Genomic DNA, 19,989 nt, shown 5'->3' on the forward strand with positions numbered 1-19,989 from the left:
TAATCGAGCCTTATGCTTGATTATTTTACCCTTTTGGATTTGCCTTCACTTTGAACACCCATATGACACAAGTTGACTTTTTCCCGTCCGGTAGATCAACCAACTCCTAAGTCATGTTCTTCTCGATGGATTCCAGCTCCTCCTTCATAACACAAATCCACTTTGGATCACACAATTCCTCTTATGTTTTAACGGCTCAGATTCGGCCATAAATGAAAAATGGATGAAATCACCATCATCATTGACTTCGTTGTCTCGGAACAACTCACAATATTGGAGTTTTTGAGGAAAACCTCATTGCCTTGTTAATCTTCTCAAATTCTCTTCAATTCGGGCTTCGACGTCAGACGTTTATGTACTCTCAAATTCTATAGAAATTGAATTTTCAATGTTGTAACGGCTTACAACTTTTACGTAATCGGTTATAGACTACTGCATCTCCTTTATCTCGTCAACAATGACGTCTCAGCTAATCACAACCCTCCTATTTGCTGCATCATACAATTTATAACCACCGTTAGAGTGATGCCCTACAAGTATCATCAACTCTCCCTTATCATCCAGTTTCTTTCTAAGTTGTCCCATAACATGTTAATACACTAGGAAACCAAACACTCTCAAATATTTCATATGCAGTTTTAATCCCGACCATGCTTCCTACGACGTTACCTTTTCAAGCTTCTTTGTTGGACACCTATTCAACAAATAGGCAGTTGTGGATACCGCTTCTCCCCATAACTCTTTAGGCAAGTTCTTCCCCTTTAACGTTCTTCTTACCATGTTCATGATCGATGATTCTTCCTTTTGGCAACACCATTTTGTTGCGGTGTAAAAGGTTGTACAACCCCACGTACACTCCCTTCTTGATCACAAAACTTCCCAAAGTCATTTGAGACGTATTCACCTACACCATCCATTTTGAGAACTTTGAGCTTGTGGCCCCTTTTCCGCTCAACCATGGACTTGAACTTCTTAAAATTTTTGAATACCTCATCCTTTCTCTTAATTAGGTATGTCCGTAGCATTCTACTATAATCGTTGATGAATGTGACAAAATATTTGTTGCCACCGATCGAGTCAACTTGCATCGGTCCACACACATCCAAATACACCATTTTAAGGTGATTATTGGTTCTACACTCTGCATCCTTACTGAATTTACCCTTATGTTTCTTCTCTTGCACAAATTCTTAACAAAGTTCAGCCGGTATGTTGATCAATGGCAACCCCATTACCATTTTGTTCTTTTGCAATGCATTAGGATCTCAAAAATCGAGATACCCAAGATGATAGTGTCATATCCACTATTCTCGACTAGCCGTTGTAGCAAGACACCTATGCTTCATAACTTTCATCTCAACCTTGAAGGTTCTATTGATAACCATATGAGCTTTTAGGACCAAAACAACGTTTGCATCCATAACACGTAGCCCCTTATTTTCCATGTGAATCTTTTAACCCTTCTCAAGCAATTTACCAATACTTAGAAGGTTACATTTGATTCCTGGAATATACAATATATCTTTTATCAAGGAATGTCCATCATCCCTTATCATGATCAAAACATCATTGATCCCATCAGACACTAGAGTGCTGACATCCGTGAACTTCACTTTGTTCTTCATGGCACAATTGATTTTAACAAACCAATCCTTCCTCCCTTTCATATGAGTAGAACACCCAGAGTCCAAATACCATTCCTTGTTGCACTGAACTGCACCTTTCGTACTCATCATGACATTTTCTTGTACCTGTAACTGGTTACAACTTTTACGTAACTGGTTACAACATGTTTCTACAGTGTTTTCAAAACTGCTATTGTTGCTGTCCCACAATCTGTTGCTGCTACATTCCCCTTCTGTGATCATGATCAAAAGTGTGTTCTCCTCATCAAACTCTTGTATTGCAACCTTGGCTTCATCCCCTTGAGGTTCCTTCTTGTTTATATTGCACTCTCTTGCGAAACGATCGAACCTTTGACAAATAAAACACTGAATCTTGCTATTGTCAATCCTTTTCCTATCACCTATGATGTTTTCTTGACCATCATTTTTGTTGCAGTTGCTCTCACCCTTTTGATAAGTCGAATTCTTGGAATTTTGGGACTCTCTTCGACCAAAATTCTGAAAAATTCACTTTACTCTTCACATGCCACTTTCCTTTTGACTTCCTCTCCCTCCCTCCTCCTCTCTCTCTCTCTCTCTCTCTCTCACACACACACACACACACACACACGCACACACACACACGCGCACTCACACACACACACATGCACACACACACACACACATATTGAAACGAGCTTGCAAAATGATTTCAGCCTTTGTACTGTCACAATTTCTCTCTTCCATCTTTTGCTTATGAGCCTTAAGGGAGATTTGCAACTCGTCTTTTCTCATCGTCGCAAGATCCTTCGATTCCTCAATCGCTACAACCACATTGTCAAATCTTGGCGTTAAAGAATGCAAGATTTTCGCGACAACATACTGCTCTATGACCATTTTTCTACATGCTTTCACTTGATTCACTAATCGAATAATTCTTGTTATGAAATCGTTAGTTGTCTCCTTTTCCTCCATTTAAATCAATTCAAGTTGGCGTTTGTGAGTTTGTAACCTCACCACATTCGCCTTGTCAGCCCATGCATATGCTTTCTCTAAGATTTTTCATACTTGCTTAGATGATTCACAATCACCAACTTTCTCAAAGTTATCACCATCCACACATTGATGGATAAAAAACAGAGCCTTGAAATCTTTCTTATTCTCTTTCTTATGCGTTGCTGGTTGTGCATCCGTTGCACTTTCGACAAAAGGATTTACCTCGTTCTTGATCACTTCAAGAACATCTTGGTAGCCAAACAACACCTTCATTTGTTTTCACCATTTGTCGTAGTTCTTAGCATCAAGGATGGATATGTTTGCATGGATTCTTTCATTAGAGACAAAATTCATGTTGCACGCTAAGTGTTTGTGGAATAGAACCAGACTCTTGATGTCAAATGTTAGAACTTGGAATCACTAAATTGGTGAGTAATGAAGAAAATTGAATGGAGAGAGAGAGAGAGAGAGAGAGAGAGAGAGAGAGAGAGAGAGAGAGTATTTTCATTCACTTTGACAACAATACCTCCAAGATATTTAAAATGATTACAAGTGAATTAGGACACAAGTAACAACATCAAAATAACTGAAAACTGAAAAACCCGTACTTGTAATCGGTTACACAAAACATATAACCAATCCAGTTGATTCAAAAAACAATTTCATAATAGTTGTAACCAATTATGGGCTTATTTTAGGTTAAATAAAAATAAACTTATTTTATTTTAAAAGTTATAATCAATACATTTCTAAAGAAAGTACTCCATCTATTTTAAAATAAATGTCGTATTTTAATAAATTATTTGTACTAAGGACTTAATTGAAATACACTTACAGTGTAAAAGGATTTTACACTGTCAGTTAATCATAGCCGTTGGATGTTGAAACAAGTTTGACTTTTATTTTAAAAATCTATAAAGTAATGCAAACGGGTGATGATGATGAATCGATTGTGTAAAACATTTTACACCGACAGTGCATAGTAATTAATCTCTTGTACTAAAATAAATGTTTTTTTTAAATTTTAAATGCAAATTTCATTTTCTTCTTCTAATATTACCTTTCAATTAATCCTACTTACATCACTCTTATCTCATTTCACATTTATGATTACTAGAATACACCAATAGTTAATAAAAATAATTTGGTAAAATTAATACTCTCTCAGTCTCACAATAGGTATCATATTTCTTATTGGATTTAATTGAAATACACTGATAGTGTAAAAGAATTTTACACCATCAGTTAATCCTAGACGTTGAATATTAAAATATGTTTGACTTTTATTTTAAAAATCTATAAAGTAATGCAAACGGGTGATGGTGATGCATTGACAGTGTAAATTTATTTACACTGACAGTGCATACTTATTAATCTCATTTCCTATTTTTATTTGTCTCAAATTATTTTTCTCTTTAAAATATCAATGTGGTATTTATTATTTTTTTCCACTAACTTACCTTTAGTAAATGATATCCGTTTTATTTGAAATTAATACAATTAATAATTATTTTACAAAGTGTGAAAATCTAAAAAAAACATCTACGGTAAAACGGATGAAATATTCTCTCTATTTTATTTATCACATTTTCTTAATCAATTTAATCACACTAAAAATGCTATACTTAATTTGAGACGCGTATAATATTAAAAATTAATACAACTCTATATAAGTCATTAATGGTTTGACTTAAATTTTACAATTATCCTCTTACAATTAAAGGGAAGAATCTTGAGATTTCATATATTGATAAAAAGTGGATTTTATTACTAAAAAAGAGTTTTAACAGTATTTGTCATATTTTTACCAACTACATTACATTATATTCCTATGTGTTTTATTATAAATCATTTAAAAAAATTGTACCATAATATAAATCATTTTTCATTATCAATAAATAATTAATAATATTTTTCTAATATATTTTTAAAAATTTATTATTATCTGTCATTTAAATACATATCATTAATGAACGATAATTTTATAAAAACATTCCTAATTTCTTATTTTCATATAAAAATGATTATTTTTTTTAATAAATATAAAAAATCTAAAACGACTTATAATAAAAAACAGAGATAATCTTATATATTTTTATTAAAACAAAAAATACATGATTTCAAGATTTTATTTAGTTCGGAGGATTTTCTTTTCACTTTATGGAAAATTACTTTAGGACCAAAAAGACCAACCATTACAATTTTATGGACCATTATTATATTTTTTTTTATTAGATCCGTGTACGTTTTCTTATCATTAGTTAATGAAAATGAAAGGAATCAAACATAATTTTTAAGGTATAAATAAATAAACTAAGATCTAGTGAAACGTGGTAAAGGAATATTGCACTATATTATCTGCATAATAATATTTTGAGGTGTTGACAACATTTTTCTCTGCACGGTATCCATACACCGTATATAACAATATAAAAAGGTTTTGTATATAAAATTAATTATTAAAAAATAAAGTTAATATGTTTAATGTATATAATTACGGTGTAGTGTTAAAAAACAGGGTAAACATATCTTTTCCTAAATATTTTCTTAGTAAGTATTGTTTCTATAATAAATGAGATATATATTAGTGTGGGGGCAAATAACTAGTGCATCACATGCCTATTATTTTTAGGGTGGAAACATAATGAGGCTAGATAGGATTTTTCAAACCTAATCTTGTACTAGTATGCTAGAAAATTTAAGGTTCATGTTTAATATGTAGTTTGTCATGTTCTTTTTAAGATTTGATTGATTTAATGTTTAAATAGTTAATTAACTAAAATATAAATGAAATTAAAAATTTATTTGTATTGACTTATAAGAATATATTAGTAGTATAAATTTTATGAGATTATTCATTTAACGGAATTTATAAAAAGAATTTATTATATTGTTCATAAATTCTTTTTAACTTATTTTTCTAAAAAATTTAAAAATTATTAAACTTTATTTTATATTTAATTTGACTACATAAAATATAAGATTTCCATTCTAATTTATAACAGATCGGCTTGATACATTTAAAAGTTTTTTTACATTATGTGAGCTAGCATTTTTAATGAAATATGATTAAGAAAAAGCAAAGCTTAGTAGCACATGGTGGTCTTAATTTGTACACGATGGATGTTGTACCAACTTGTTTATATGATTCATTTAATAATGACATATACCTAAAATATCCTAAATGATTTGATTTAATATACACGAGACACATAATTTTGAATCTCGAAAAGACTACTTTATCAAAGACTAGTTTATCAAATTGATTAAATCTCTCTATGCACCAAAACAACTAGGACACATCTAGTTAAATTATCTTAGTCGAATTTGTAAAATGATGAATATACAAATATTTTTATTTGTCTTTGTATTTTTATGAAAAGATCTAAAAAATTATTTGTCATAATCAATGTTTATGTTGATAACACAAATATTATTTGATCTCTTGAAGAGTTTCTAAAAATTATAAGTTGCTTAAAGAAAGAGTTTGGAATGAAGGACTTAGGAATGATAAAGTTATGTCTAGATTTATATATAAAGCGTTTGGACAATATAATATTTGTATATCAAAAAACTTATATAACAAAAGTGTTAAATCGTTTATAATATGAATAATGGAATATTTGTATATTAAGAAACTTACATAGAAAAAATGTTAAAATCCTTTTTATATGGACAATGGAATATTTGTATATCAAAAAATTTGTATAGAAAAAGTGATAAATTTTTTTTAATTAAATCTTTTTTATATGGACAAATATCTAATTCAACACATATAGCAACATGTGACCTGTCTTCCAAAAAAATAAACTCAACAATTATATATGAAGATTATATTGCATGCTTGCTGAATTATTAAAATATGGATACATTAGATGAGATTGAACAAAACACGTTTCTTCAAAATTATTTTCCACTCATGATCTTTAGAAGTGCGTCGGGATATCTTATCCATCTCTCTGGGAAAATGGATATTTCTAGAAAATATTTTTAATTCTAATTTTTTTTCTTGTCTAATCGGACCAATCCGCCTACTCAACTTCTTATATTGAAAGTGATTGGTGTTCCTATTCCAACAAGACTATTATTTCGTACCATTAGGGAAGAAGATTTGGGTAAAATATGCAATTCTTCTGGAAAAAAATCTATCTACTTGAATTTGATATTTTGGCTTTAATTCTTTGATTCCTCGATACTCAACGAAATCTTCTTTTTGAAAAATAGAATGAATTCCTATAGTTCTATATTTAGTAATTCCTGAACTATGTCGTCTGTATTGAGGATCATCAAAATAAGCAAAAATATTATTTCTATGAAAAATACCATTGATAGGTATTTCAATGGAGACACCGAAAGGGGACATTCGTTCGTTCTTTCATTCTTGAATCGATTGGAATGGAAATGGGATAAGAAATCGATTTCTTCGCCTTTTCGCCAAGAAATAAAAAGTATCGTGAAAAATAGCGGGATACGAATGATCCGTACATATGATATGATTAAATATTGAATAATCGCTAATCCCTTTTTCTTTTGTACCAAAAGTATTGAAATAAAATAATTTGTGTTTTACTTGATCATTCCTTTCTAAAAGATTCGAAATATTGGTTTTTCCATTCGAAAGTGAATCCATGGTAATTTGATCTTGATCCTTGCGAAGTAAAAAATGGATCGTATTAGACCGACACGACTTTCCTGACAATATCCATAAATGACTTTTTCTTGGTAAGATATGTACATTACTATACATAAATTCTGATGCATGGTACACATCAGTACTTCAATGCATTTCCCCTTCTGAGTCAGAATAAATATGTTTTCGAACCCTCTCTTTCAAATTAAAAGTATATGTTCCCGCGCGGATCTCTGCAATCACTTGTTCTGATTTTACATATTGATCATTTTGAACTAATAGAAAACTTTTTGGTGGAATAATGACGTTATGTATAATATTGTCACTTTCAATAGTTACATACTAGTCTATATTACATATAAAAGCATGATATCCATGATGTGTACGTGTAGGGTGAACTAAATCCTCATTCAATTTTATCTTTCCATTCGAGGGGGCTCGCACATATTCAGCAGTACCCCCTGTGAATACTCCACCAGTATGAAAAGTTCTTAAGTGTTAGTTAAGTTCCCGGTTCTCCAATAGATTGCCCAATAATAATCCCTACAACTTCTCCCAATTGTACCAGGTCCCCATTGTAGCACCTCAAATTTGCCCCCCTCATTCATGCATTCATTTTTAGGTCGTTTAACATTTCATATTGCATTTCATCATGTCAATCAGAATCAGAATTAAGAAGCTTGGATATCATCTAAGACACTTTGTGGATTCTATCTGGGTGATCAGTCAACACAAGGGAAAGACTTGAGTTACTTCCAACATGTTCAAATGGGGTCCATTCATCATGCGAAACGCTAATCTTGAAGAAGCAAAAATCTGTTCCTGAGCTGTCATGCTCGCTAGGCGAGCAACGTGGTTCGCTTAGCGAGTCTGAACTGTCATGCTCGCTAGGAGAGCAAATCCTTCGCTAGGCGAAGCGCACGCGTTTTCAAAATATAACAGAAAAATCTTGGACTTGGACCTCTCTCATTTGAGCCCACAGGACCACGAAAATCAGGTTATAAATTCTAAAAATTCAGTGGAAAAACCCCAGAGAGAAAAAAGAGCAAGCTGACTAATAGAATTCAGAGCAGCCTTCATACACACCAAAGGGAACTCATCTGCACAGAACCAATTCCATCTCATATAAACCCTAAGATTATTCTGCAAACCCAACGGCGCAATTCAATTTCAACCGATCTCGCCGATCAGGTTTGCCTTATTTCCATTACTTTATGCTTTCAATTCGAAATTTCTGAATGTGTGGGGTATTATGGGTGAATTTGGAAGAGTGGATATCGTTAGGTTTCACATGTGGGTTTAGCTATGTATGAATGTGTAGACCAATACCTCGAATGTTTGATCACTTAATTTATGAAATCGTACTGTTATCAAAGGAGAATCCAGAACCTGCAGGCCTTCGCTAGCACCTTCGCTAGGCGAGCCTGCAGCAAAGCTTCGCTAAGCCTTCTCTAAGCGATGCAGTAGCGATCGCGACAGTAGCTGTTTTTTTTTTGTGTTTTCTCTCCAATCTATTTTGTGTTTGTTATGACATGTTTTCTATCGCATCCGGGCACATGTTTTGGTATGTATGTCATGTCTTGATGTGTGGATCCTTGTCCCCTGACTTTGAGTTTTGACACCCTTTTGATGCATTTGTCTGACAAGAGGTCTAGGCCTCCTGTCCTTGGTTGCTTTTGTGAGCTTTTTGTGAACTTTAATGACATGATTCATGTGGCTATATTTTGATTCTGGTTTGGTGCAACTCTTGATTGCACCCCATCTTGTTTCTCTAACCTGTTTGTTGAGTTTTTTTTTGTGAGGGCTCACATGACTCTTGAAGAGATAGCTTGCTTGGTATTCCACTTTATTTGTGGGATACCACGTGGAGATTTATTCTGATTGCTTTTGCTGACTTGCTTTCTTTGATGGTGCTAGCTTGAGAGATCACCGGGTTTCTTGCTTCTTTAGTCGTTATTACTTCGGATTTTTATCCGTGTGGTAGATCTCTTGATCCCTTTACATCTTTTCAGCATTTTACTGCTTTCTTAGATGGAAGACCTCGATAGTGTAAGACCCCAATTTTGTCCCTAAGATACCTCATCATATCATATCATTTCATTTCATTGCCTCAAGGATCATTGTGCACCTTGCTTTCTTCCCTGTGGGTGGGTCATCTTTTGAGAGTGGTTCTTGATCACCAAGCATGTTTTGCATTTGTATATCATTGCTTTTCATTTGTTCACTAACCAAAAGTACAAAAATATGTCATCTAACCTTGTTACTTGTAGATGAAGCAATTACAGGTCAAGGCAGTCAATGCATTCATTGAGCTATAGATGGTGGCCATTCTGAAGAATTTGGGCACCACATTCATTAATCAAGAGTTCATAAGAGTTATGATATCATTTTGAATCAAAATCTCAAGTGGTAGAGGCTTGAATCTCATCAAGGCATTCTTCAGTCAACTGAAGCCCTAGCCAGTCAACTGAAGCCCTAGCCAGTCAACTGCAAGTCAACTGTGATTTTTGGATATGGGAAGTGATGGGAAATACTTCATTCATGTTCAAACAAGTCTCATTTGACATTTCAAACACTCTCTTTGAAGGATTTGAGGTCCAGTCAAAATTTGCCAAAAATAGAAAGTGACCTATAATTTGAACTTTCCAAAAATGGAAAGGTTTTCATCCAACTTCAACTTCAAATTACATGACCAAAAATGCTTCAAATGAAATTTTGTTGAACATGAAAGTTGTAGATCTCTCTCTCCCATTTCCAAAATGTCCAAGAACATCAATTTCTCATTTGTGGTTGAAGAGATATGATCAAAACATGGCCAAGTGTGGATTGAACTTCAAAAGGGCATAACTTCTCAACCATTGCTCCAAATCATGTGGTTCTTTTTGATAAATTCTTGTCATGACCTATAATTTCATAATCTTGCATTACATTTCATCATTTCTCATTTCATGATCATTTGCAAAAATCTTGATTTTTGGAGGGAATTTTCACAATTTAAAATTGGTAATTCATTTGAATATTTTACAATTGCCAATAGCTCCAAAATATCATTTTAAGTGAATTTGAACTAAATTCGTGCACTGTTCATGCACCTTTTTCATGCAAGGGTGAAAAATCACATTTTGTCAAAACACCTCCTAAGTTAATCATTCATTAGCATTTTGGTTAAACATGATTAGGCATGACTAATTAGGAGTATATAAACCAAAACCCTAACAGAAAACACTAAGCACAATTCACAAATCTCAGATCTAAAAATTTTTCTCAAATTTTCACTCAAATTTTTCTCTCATTTCTTCATAGCAATTGCATAATTCTTGCTTGATTCTTCACCTAACATCATCATAGAGTAAGCTGCGAGCAAGATCCAGGTGAATCCGTGCCATTTGAAGCAGCTTGAGCTTGAAGAACATCAATGGTGGATTCTTCAATCTGTTGATTCGTGACCAATTGGACATCAAAGATCCTTCCATTCACTCATACAAGCTTGCTAGAACACATTGGAAGCATTGCAAGGACCTGAAACGCTTGAATTCAAAAGCTGCTCTTCAAGAGGTTTTAGATCGGTTCTCTCTATTCTTAATTTCCTTGTGTGATTCTTGTAGATCGTGTTTGTGTGAGCATTCTGAGCTTTGAACCACTCGATTCCGTGCATTATTCACTTAGATTCATCGATTTAAAGTTTGCATGTGGAAATTTACTTTGATCGATCCGTGCGATTTAGGTTGTTAGAAGCTTGATTATTGATTGATTCGTGTTCCATGAGGTTTAAGCTACACGATGATATGCTTATTGGTTAATTCTGAGAAAATTGTTCATAGTGTTCATGCTTGGTTACTGTTCATGTCGCGTGTTTGAGTTGGAGAAGAAGATACAATTTAGGCCACGGTTTTCTTTTGTTTTTTACCACGCAAATCCGTTGCCAATAGGTTTCTCTAAACCGTTGCCGTAGCCTTAGGGTTTTTTGCCATTGGTGCATGCGCGCTCCCATGATGCGCTCTGATTGGCCAGGCGAGAATTGAATGAAACACACCATTTTGTTCTGGGCGCCAATTCACCAAATGCAAATTAATTTCATATTAATTCATTTAATTCTATTTTCTATTCAATTTTTATTTCATTTTTCATTTGCATCTTCAAAAAATCATATAAAATCAAATAATGATCCAATTGATATGGGGATTTTTGCTATGATTTTCTCTTTTCCTCTAGTTTTTTATCAGCATGAAAATAAAAGTTGTGCCTGGCCTGGATTTAATTTTGTCTAGAGTTTTTGTACATGTATGCTATTTTGACATTGCTTGCCATTTCCTTTGTGAAATAATATGTGTTGATCCAATGCTTCTGGAAATTTGCATGATGAAACTAGACACTCTAATTGATATTTTGATGTTGAGTTTGCAATTTTCTCATTTGTGGTTTCTGTTTTGTGAATTTTCTAAGTAGGTGTGACAATTTGTGTCACACCTTTGCATGTTCATCTTATGCTATGTGTTTACCCTATCAAATGATGCTCAATTGTTCTGATTTTTTGCATGCTGATCATATGATATGTCTTGAACATGTATGATTTTTTCCAGTTTTTTGTGAATCATTTCTGATTTAATTGGGATTTTTCATTTTGTTTGATCACATGTGGACTTTAAAATTGTCTTGAACTTCAATTGATCATAAAATGCATTTGGTAAATGATATGAATGTGAGACTTTTTGCTATGTGTCAATAATTGTTTGAAGTTTCATCATGTCAAATTTGAGCTTCTGTTTTAAATTTTTTCCTCATCTTTGACCCTAGGCTTTGGCCTAAGGGTTTGCTTCTCATCTTTGAGCTTTGTTTTCAGGTTGATCACTCAAGGTCCATAGTTGTTGATGCTCCATCATTTGAGCACTTGATGTTTACCATTGTCTACTAACATTGTGTGTTTTGTAGGGTTGTTAACTCATTTGAGCTTAACTTGTGGCTTATGCCTTTGCTTATTGGGTTTGATTGTTGATATTAACTGTTGTTGGTTTGTCTAAACTGTGTACTGATTTGTGTGATGTTTCCACAGGTACATTAAGTTGCTTAAGTTCACTTTGAACTTGCTTTTGCTTGGTTGCTTAACCAATTAGGTATAACCTCTATTCCTCATGTAGTCTGGAAGACCTGGCCTGTTATGTGGCCAGGCACCTGTCTGAAGTCCTCCTTAAGAGGCAATGTCTTTGTGTGTTTCTTTTTGTGCTAAGCAGGAAAAGTCCTTTGATAAGGCAATTGGCAGACAAAAGAGATGTGTAGTCCATCTCCTGCTACTCAGTGTGTCACTCACCTTGCTCACACTACATGTGTTGATGCATAGTGAGTAAAAGCCCAAGATCTATAGAGTCTAATCTTTGTGGAGAAGAGTTCCAACTTTCTGAACTCCCACATCTTCTATTATTCAAAGCTCTCTCTGACCAGAGATAGAAGCTATGAGGCACACCCCTCATCTCCATTTCACCTGCTTCACCTTAACTCTCAATGTTAAGGTTAAGAGCACCACTTACCCCATTCCAGTTGACTGTAAAGTCTAACCTTGTTTGAGCCTAATTGCTTGTATATAGTGTGTGCTAATTGACTTGTTTGCCTGATTGCTTGATTCATCTGTGCATATCTGCTTATGTGTGCCTTTGTGCATTTATCATCATTAATTGCTCATTATTGCATGATCTTTGTTCATATCTTTTGTAACATCTTTGATTGTCCATTGAGGAATCAAGTGTAAGTCCATTCATTGGCCTTTGTTCCTATGATTTGGTGGGAGTCGAGTGTAAGACCATTTATTGGCAACTTGTTTCCTTTTGCTTATTGCATGTTGTTGTATGTGAGGAATCAATTATAAGTCCATTTATTGGCATTTGTTTCCCATGATCATTTCTGTGGAGATTAGAATAAGTCCAGATAGATTGGCATCTGATATCCATGTTTGTTTGTTTTAGGAGATTGGTGTAAATCCATTTATTGGTATCCGATATCCAGTTTGTTTTGTGAGATTGGTGTAAGTCCAGTTGATTGGCATCCGGTATCATTTCTTTGTTTGGTTTAGGAGATTAGTGTAAGTCCAGTTGATTGGCATCTGATATCCATGTTTTGTTTTGCTTTGGGAGACTAGTATAAGTCCATTGAGTGGCATCTGGTATCCATCTTTGTTTTAGGAGATTAGTATAAGTCCAGTAATTGGCATCCGGTATCCGCTTTTGTTGGCCTTGCCTGATACTTTGTTTATCTGTTATTTGCATTGTTGCCTATTCCAAAGGACACACTTGAATCATCTTCCATATGATTTCAAGAGGTGAACACCTAAGAAGTTTTACTTCCTCACCCATCCTTTTTTGTGTGTGTTTTCAAGACCCTCTTTTCACATGATAATTCAAAAACTTTGACATCTATTGTGCAAACATTTTGACATGTCTTTCAAATTAGAAACCTAGGCCTTAGGCCTTTGACTTTTCAAACTTCATTTTCTTAATACTTCTTTTGAATTGAATTCTAATCATACTTTGACCATATTTTGTAAATACTCATAATTGGTTAACTCCAGCTCATTCAATTGTTTTGTGGCTTTGTTCATTCTTGATAAGTTTTCATACATTAGCCATAGGTTTGATTTATCCTAGTTGGTTGATGTTAATCTCACCTTTTGTCCTTAGTGATTGAATTGTAAGACTTCCTTGCTTATTATAGGGTTAACCCCTCACTAGCAAGTTGAAGCTTTTCTCACATGGTGGACTTGTTGTTTGTATAAGGTTGAGTTTTCTCCCGTGGATAACGAAAGACCTTAGGGCTTTTGTTTTAAAATGAACCCACTCATATTTTGGAAATCTTTTAGCCGAACTACGGCGTTTTGATCCTTACCTTTCATGGAAGGTACGTAGGCAACAGGTTCATCCGTTCAAACACAAAAACAATAAAAATTGTATATTCTTTTCTCATCCCTTCCATCATTGTTTGCACAATATATGTCATAAACAAATAAACTTTTTATACAACAAGTGTGAAAAGAGGTTCCCTAGGAGTACCTAGGACGTTTTGGGTGCCTAACACATTCCCATTACGTAATTAACCCCTTACCCAGATCTCTGACATTTTCATTAGTTTTCTATGTGTAAAACTTCTTAGGCTTTTATTCGCTTTTTAGCCAATCCTTTGGATAAATAAAAGTGCGGTGGCGACTCTATCTTTGTATGCTTTGCTTTTGATTTAATCAATAAATCATAAAGTGACAAATACACCGCTACAGAAAAGTGGCGACTCTGCTGGGGATGAACATTAGACCTTCCCTGGTGGTTTTGCCTACTTTTCACCCTTGTTGTATGATATTTGTTTATTTGTTATATGACATATTTTTGTACAATTTGGGATTACTGTATTGATTGTAATGTTTGAATTGGTTGATATACAACTGCTTGTTTGCTTTGGTGATCTCTGTGAGATGAGTTCTATACCCGAACTCGAGTGCACTCTAGGATAGGAGAATGGCATAGTCTTGTCGACTTGTGTGGAGTATTCCTTAACAAGTTGACTTGCGAGTCCATTCACTTGGTGGAGGTCATGTTGGATTAATAATGTCACACAAGTTATTTGTGGTTAGGCATTATTCTTTCAATCATGTGCCTTAGAAGCCAAGGACCGTAGTTTACCAAACCCATCTTGGCCTATTTTTAGGACGTAGTGCGGAGGTCGTTCAGATGTAAGATCTGATGCGATTGTTACGCGATACTACACTCATAAGAGTCTCTCTTGAGAATATTTTTGGAATACGAGTATTCGTTTCTCCGATAATATCCGAAAGATGGGATGATGACTATGGGAACCTCTGGTAGAACATGTCTGGCAGGTTTAAAACCCTAGTACACTCCTTTTGGGTGGTTCTTAACCAGGACTCCATGCTCGTGACTCTCAGCAAACCCGTGATTCGTGGTTGAGTCGTTCAAATATCCTTAATATCAATGGAACTTGGGCGTTGATAAGGTGCAAACCATAATCCGCCAAAATGGATGATTGATATTAAGGATGATTGAGTCGGTTCATGTATCGTTAATATCAATGGAACTTGGGTGTCGATAAGGTGAAAACCATAATCCACCAAAATGGATGATTGATATTAGGGATACTACGAGCTTTCCCACGACCTTTGTCTGGTGTGCTTTGCTTGATCCTTGAGTGTGATTGTTGCATTCATGCATTCATGCACTCATTTGCATTCATGTCATCAGAAAGATCAGAAAATTTTCAAGGAACTTAAAGGGTTTATTTGCAAAATTTTCAGACATGGAAAGACCAAAAAGGCATACAAAGAAGTACAGCTTTAGACAGCCCGATGTGAAAGAGTTAAGGAATCTGACATCTTATGTACTAGATCCCTTGGGTTTCAAAGCTCGCTATGGGAAGCTTCTGCCTCTGTTGACTACTCAGGTTGATGAGGGTTTGATGAGTACCTTGGCTCAGTTCTATGATCCTCTGTATCACTGCTTCTCATTTCTGGACTTCCAGTTGTTGCCTACGCTTGAGGAGTATGCTCATATTATTGGGATCCCGATTCTGGATCAGGTGTCGTTCAGTGGCTTAGAGAGTATTCCGACTTCTCGAGAGATTGCAGACTTGTTGCACATAGATGAATCCCTGATTAAAGCTAATATGATGACCAAAGGTGGAATTCAGGGACTTTCTTCTGATTTCCTCATCGCTCAAGCTACCGTTTATGGGAAGTCCATGAGTGAGGATGCCTTTGAGGCTTTATTTGTGCTGCTCATCTATGGTTTGGTATTATTCCCCAACATCGACAAATTTGTGGATGTGAACACCATTAGGATCTTTTCAGTTCTTAATCCCGTTCCGACTCTGTTGGGTGATGCCTATTTCTCTTTGCATCTGAGGAATGCAAAGGGTGGATGAGTTATTGTGTGCTGTTTGCCTCTGCTGTATAAGTGGTTTATTTCTCACTTACCGCAGACGGTTGCTTTCAAGGAGAACAAGGGATGTCTACGGTGGTCTCAAAGACTTATGTCTCTCACTAATGATGATATCTCTTGGTATGATCGCGTGTATGATACTGTGCAGATCATCGATTATTGTGGTGAATTCCCTAATGTGCCTCTTCTTGGTACATGTGGTGGGATCAGCTACAATCCTATCCTAGCACGTCGTCAGCTTGGGTTCCCCCTAAAGGATAAACCTCATAACATTCTGTTAGAAGGTGTATTCTTTCAGGAGGGTAAAGATCCCCAAGGCATGAAAGCCAGATTTGTCCGCGCTTGGTGCAAGATCTGCAAGAAGACCAGGAATGAGTTAGGTCCGAAGAACTGCATTGCTTTGGAGCCGTATACCTCTTGGGTCAGACAGAGAGCTTCAGAGTATCTTATGCCCTACGACTATCCGAGACCTACACCGTTGGTTGTGGCTGGGCCTTCAACCCTCCCTAACCAAGATGTAGAGGAGTTGAGAGACGAAGACCTTTCACGTGCCTGGATCCGTGAAAGAGAAGAGTTGCTTCAGCAAATCAAGGAGAAGGACGCTCTGATCGAGTTTCTCGAGCATCAGGTGATCGACGATCCGAATGATACTTGGACTTCTCTACTTCCTCAGTCTTCCAAATTCTGGAAGAGGAAGTATGATCGACTCGCAAAGGAAAAAGCGGATATGGAAGCAGCCTATGAGAGAGAGATCAAGAAGCTTTGTGTATCTCGTCTTCCAGCATCTCGAGCTTCTAGGGATCCATAGGATGTCTATTTTCCTTTTCCCTTGTAATAATCAAACATTGCTGTACTTCTTTGTCAAAAATATATTTGATGAGATATTTTCCATATGCAATTAAATGCTTTAAATTTCAAAATTTGCAAATAGAACCCTAAAAGTTCCTTGAAATAAAAACAAAGCATATGCACAAACATTGCATGCATCATTTTGCATAAGCAGGTATCCTTCTGGTCTTCTTGTCTGTGGCCTAACTCTGTGCTCTTCATTTATTTTGAAGACAAGCTGACTCACCGGTACTATACCAGAGCCAATTCTGCTAGAGTGATGGATCAACTTGAGTAAGAGAACAGAGAACTGAAAGAAGAGGTCGCCAGACTTGGCGCTTTGATGGAGCAACTCCTTGCTGCCCAGAATCAACCGTCTCTTCCTCCTGCAACTCCTCCCCAGAGGACTGTTATATCAGAAGTGGTTGCTCCGACTGTGCCAGCTGCTAATGCCTATTATGTGCCGAATGCCATGCCAGCCGGGTTTCCGTGGGGTATGCCTCCCGGTTTCATGCCTGATATTCCAGCTCCGACTTTTGCTTCCATGCCGGCATCTAGCCCGGTCCTTGCAATGCCTCCTCCTGTCGTGCATACCACTCCTAGGGTAGACGACACCATCTATCATTCAGAGCCGTCTGAGGGTTCTGATGTTAATGAGAAGATGGATGCCATGAACGACCAATTCCTTGAGCTGCGTAAGGAATTGAAGACCCTCCGAGGGAAAGATCTGTTTGGCAAATCTGCTGCCGAGTTATGCCTTGTTCCCGGTGTGAAAATACCAGTCAAATTCAAAGTTCCTGACTTTGAAAAGTATAAGGGGAACACCTGCCCTCTCGCTCACCTGGTTATGTACGCCAGGAAGATGTCTACGCAGACAGATAATGATCAGCTGCTGATTCATTATTTCCAGGATAGTTTGTCTGGTGCGGCTCTTCGTTGGTATATGAGCCTTGATAGTGAAAATATCCGATCCTTCAATGATCTTGGCGAAGCCTTCGTCAAGCAATACAAATATAATGTTGATATGGCGCCTGACCGTGATCAACTCAGGGCCATGTCTCAGAAGGATAAAGAGACATTCAAAGAGTACGCCCAGAGGTGGCGAGAGCTGGCAGCTCAGATCACTCCTTCGCTAGAAGAGAAAGAAATGACTAAGATCTTTTTGAAGACTCTTAGCTCATTCTATTATGAGCGGATGGTTGCTAGTGCTCCCTCTAATTTCACCGAGATGGTGAACATGGGGATGCGTTTGGAGGAAGGTGTCCGTGAAGGACGGTTGTCAAAAGATGAGAGCTCTTCTAAACGGTATGGGGCGTTTAAGAAGAAAGATGGGGAGGCACATGCTGTGCAATCCCATGCTAAGCCTAGAAGACCCTCTGTCAAGAGGAAGCCGACGCGTCATCAGCACCAGGTGGCTCACATAGCACCTGTTTTCAGAGATAATGCTCAGTATCAGCAGCCTAATCAGCATCAGCATCAGCAGCAACCTCAGTATCAACAACAACACCGTCCACAGCAACAGGCTTACCAGCCTCGTGGCAGTACCAGCAATCAGGCTAATCTGAATTATGATAGGAAGAAGATCAGTTTTGATCCCATTCCTATGTCATATGCTGAACTGTATCCTTCCTTATTGGAAAGAAAGCTGGTTACTCCCAGGGATCCTCCGGCTGTGCCTGCTAATCCGCAGTGGTGGTACAAGCCAGATCAACATTGTGTGTATCATTCCGGTGCTCCAGGATACAATATTGAGAATTGCTATCCTTTGAAGACTAAGGTTCAAGACCTTATGCGATGCGGTATTCTGAGCTTCGAGGGCTCAGGCCCCAATGTTACAAAGAACCCATTGCCCGAGCATGGGAAATCAGTGAACATGGTCCAGGGGTGCCCTGGGAAGTATAAAGTCAAATATGTGAGTCATATTCGACAGTTGTTGGTCGAGTTGCATCGTCTCCTGTGTGAGTACAGCCATAGGGAGCATGACCATGACAGATGCCGCATTTGCTCCGTCAATAGACTGGGCTGTCGCCAAGTGCGAAGAGAGCTTCAAGAGCTATTGGATGAAGGTACCATAGAGATTCTTCAGAACCGTAATGTTGATGAAGACGAACCAGAAGTAAATGTTATTTCTCCTGTGTTCAAGTTGCCCGAGCCTGTTGTCATCCGTTATGATGGTAGCAAGCCGAAGGTCTCTCCTTCTCTGATAATCAAGCCTGCAGGCCCTGTGCCTTATTCTTCGGATCGAGCTGTTCCCTTCAGATATAATCCCGTTGCTGTGGAAGATGGGAAAGAAGTGTCGTTGCCTTCGACTTCCGTTGTTAATATTGCTGACGTGAGCGGGTTGACCCGTAGTGGTCGTGTGTTTTCTGCACCCCCTAAACCTCATGTTGCTTCTGATACTATTGAGTGTCCGGTTGGGACGGCTGTGAATGTTCAGAATCCAAGACCTGTTGCCAAACCCTCCTCTGTACAAAAGACTCCTGCTTCTTCTGTTGGCCCGAGCGGCATTGTGAATGAAGAATGTGATGAGATGCTGAGGCTCATCAAGAAGAGTGAGTACAACGTTGTAGACCAACTTCTACAAACGCCGTCCAAGATCTCCGTGCTTTCTTTGCTGCTGTATTCAGCACCCCATAGGGTGGCTCTGCAGAAAGTTTTGGATCTGGCTTACGTCGATCACGACGTCACCATTGAACAGTTTGACAGTATAGTTGCAAACATCACCGCTTGCAATACTTTGAGTTTCTGTGACGCTGATCTCCCGGAGGAGGGAAGAGACCACAACATGGCTCTACATATTTCTATGAACTGCAAGACTGACGCCATGTCCAACGTGCTAGTTGACACTGGGTCATCTCTGAATGTATTGCCGAAGACCACACTCTCTCGATTGTCATATCAGGGGCCTCCCATGAGGCAGAGTGGGGTTGTTGTGAAGGCTTTCGATGGGTCGCGTAAGACTGTGATTGGGGAAGTTGATCTCCCAATCAAGATAGGACCTAGT

General features: G+C 36.9%; 1 protein-coding gene and 1 pseudogene across 1 annotated transcript; both read right to left on the bottom strand.

Moving 5' to 3' along the window:
• Positions 1–1,454: 1,454 nt before the first annotated feature.
• On the bottom strand, positions 1,455–2,579 carry LOC127122343 (uncharacterized). The gene is made up of 2 exons (XM_051052694.1): positions 2,290–2,579; positions 1,455–1,974 (listed from the first exon to the last, which is right to left on the bottom strand). The coding sequence occupies exons 1-2, from the start codon at positions 2,577–2,579 to the stop codon at positions 1,455–1,457; spliced, it is 810 nt and encodes a 269-aa protein (XP_050908651.1).
• Positions 2,580–7,370: 4,791 nt separating this feature from the next.
• LOC127122344 (DNA-directed RNA polymerase subunit beta''-like) overlaps positions 7,371–19,989 on the bottom strand; it is a 49,964-nt pseudogene continuing 37,345 nt past the window's right edge.

This window comes from Lathyrus oleraceus, chromosome 2, assembly GCF_024323335.1.
Source record: "Lathyrus oleraceus cultivar Zhongwan6 chromosome 2, CAAS_Psat_ZW6_1.0, whole genome shotgun sequence".
NCBI lineage: Eukaryota > Viridiplantae > Streptophyta > Magnoliopsida > Fabales > Fabaceae > Lathyrus > Lathyrus oleraceus.

Excerpts from the sequence above, each read along its gene's own strand:
- LOC127122343 (XM_051052694.1), bottom strand. The coding sequence starts at position 2,579 with ATGGAGGAAAAGGAGACAACTAACGATTTCATAACAAGAATTATTCGA. Across the intron at positions 1,975-2,289 it reads TTGCAAGCTCGTTTCAATAT|GTTCGATCGTTTCGCAAGAG; the intron begins GTGTGTGTGTGT and ends TATTTGTCAAAG.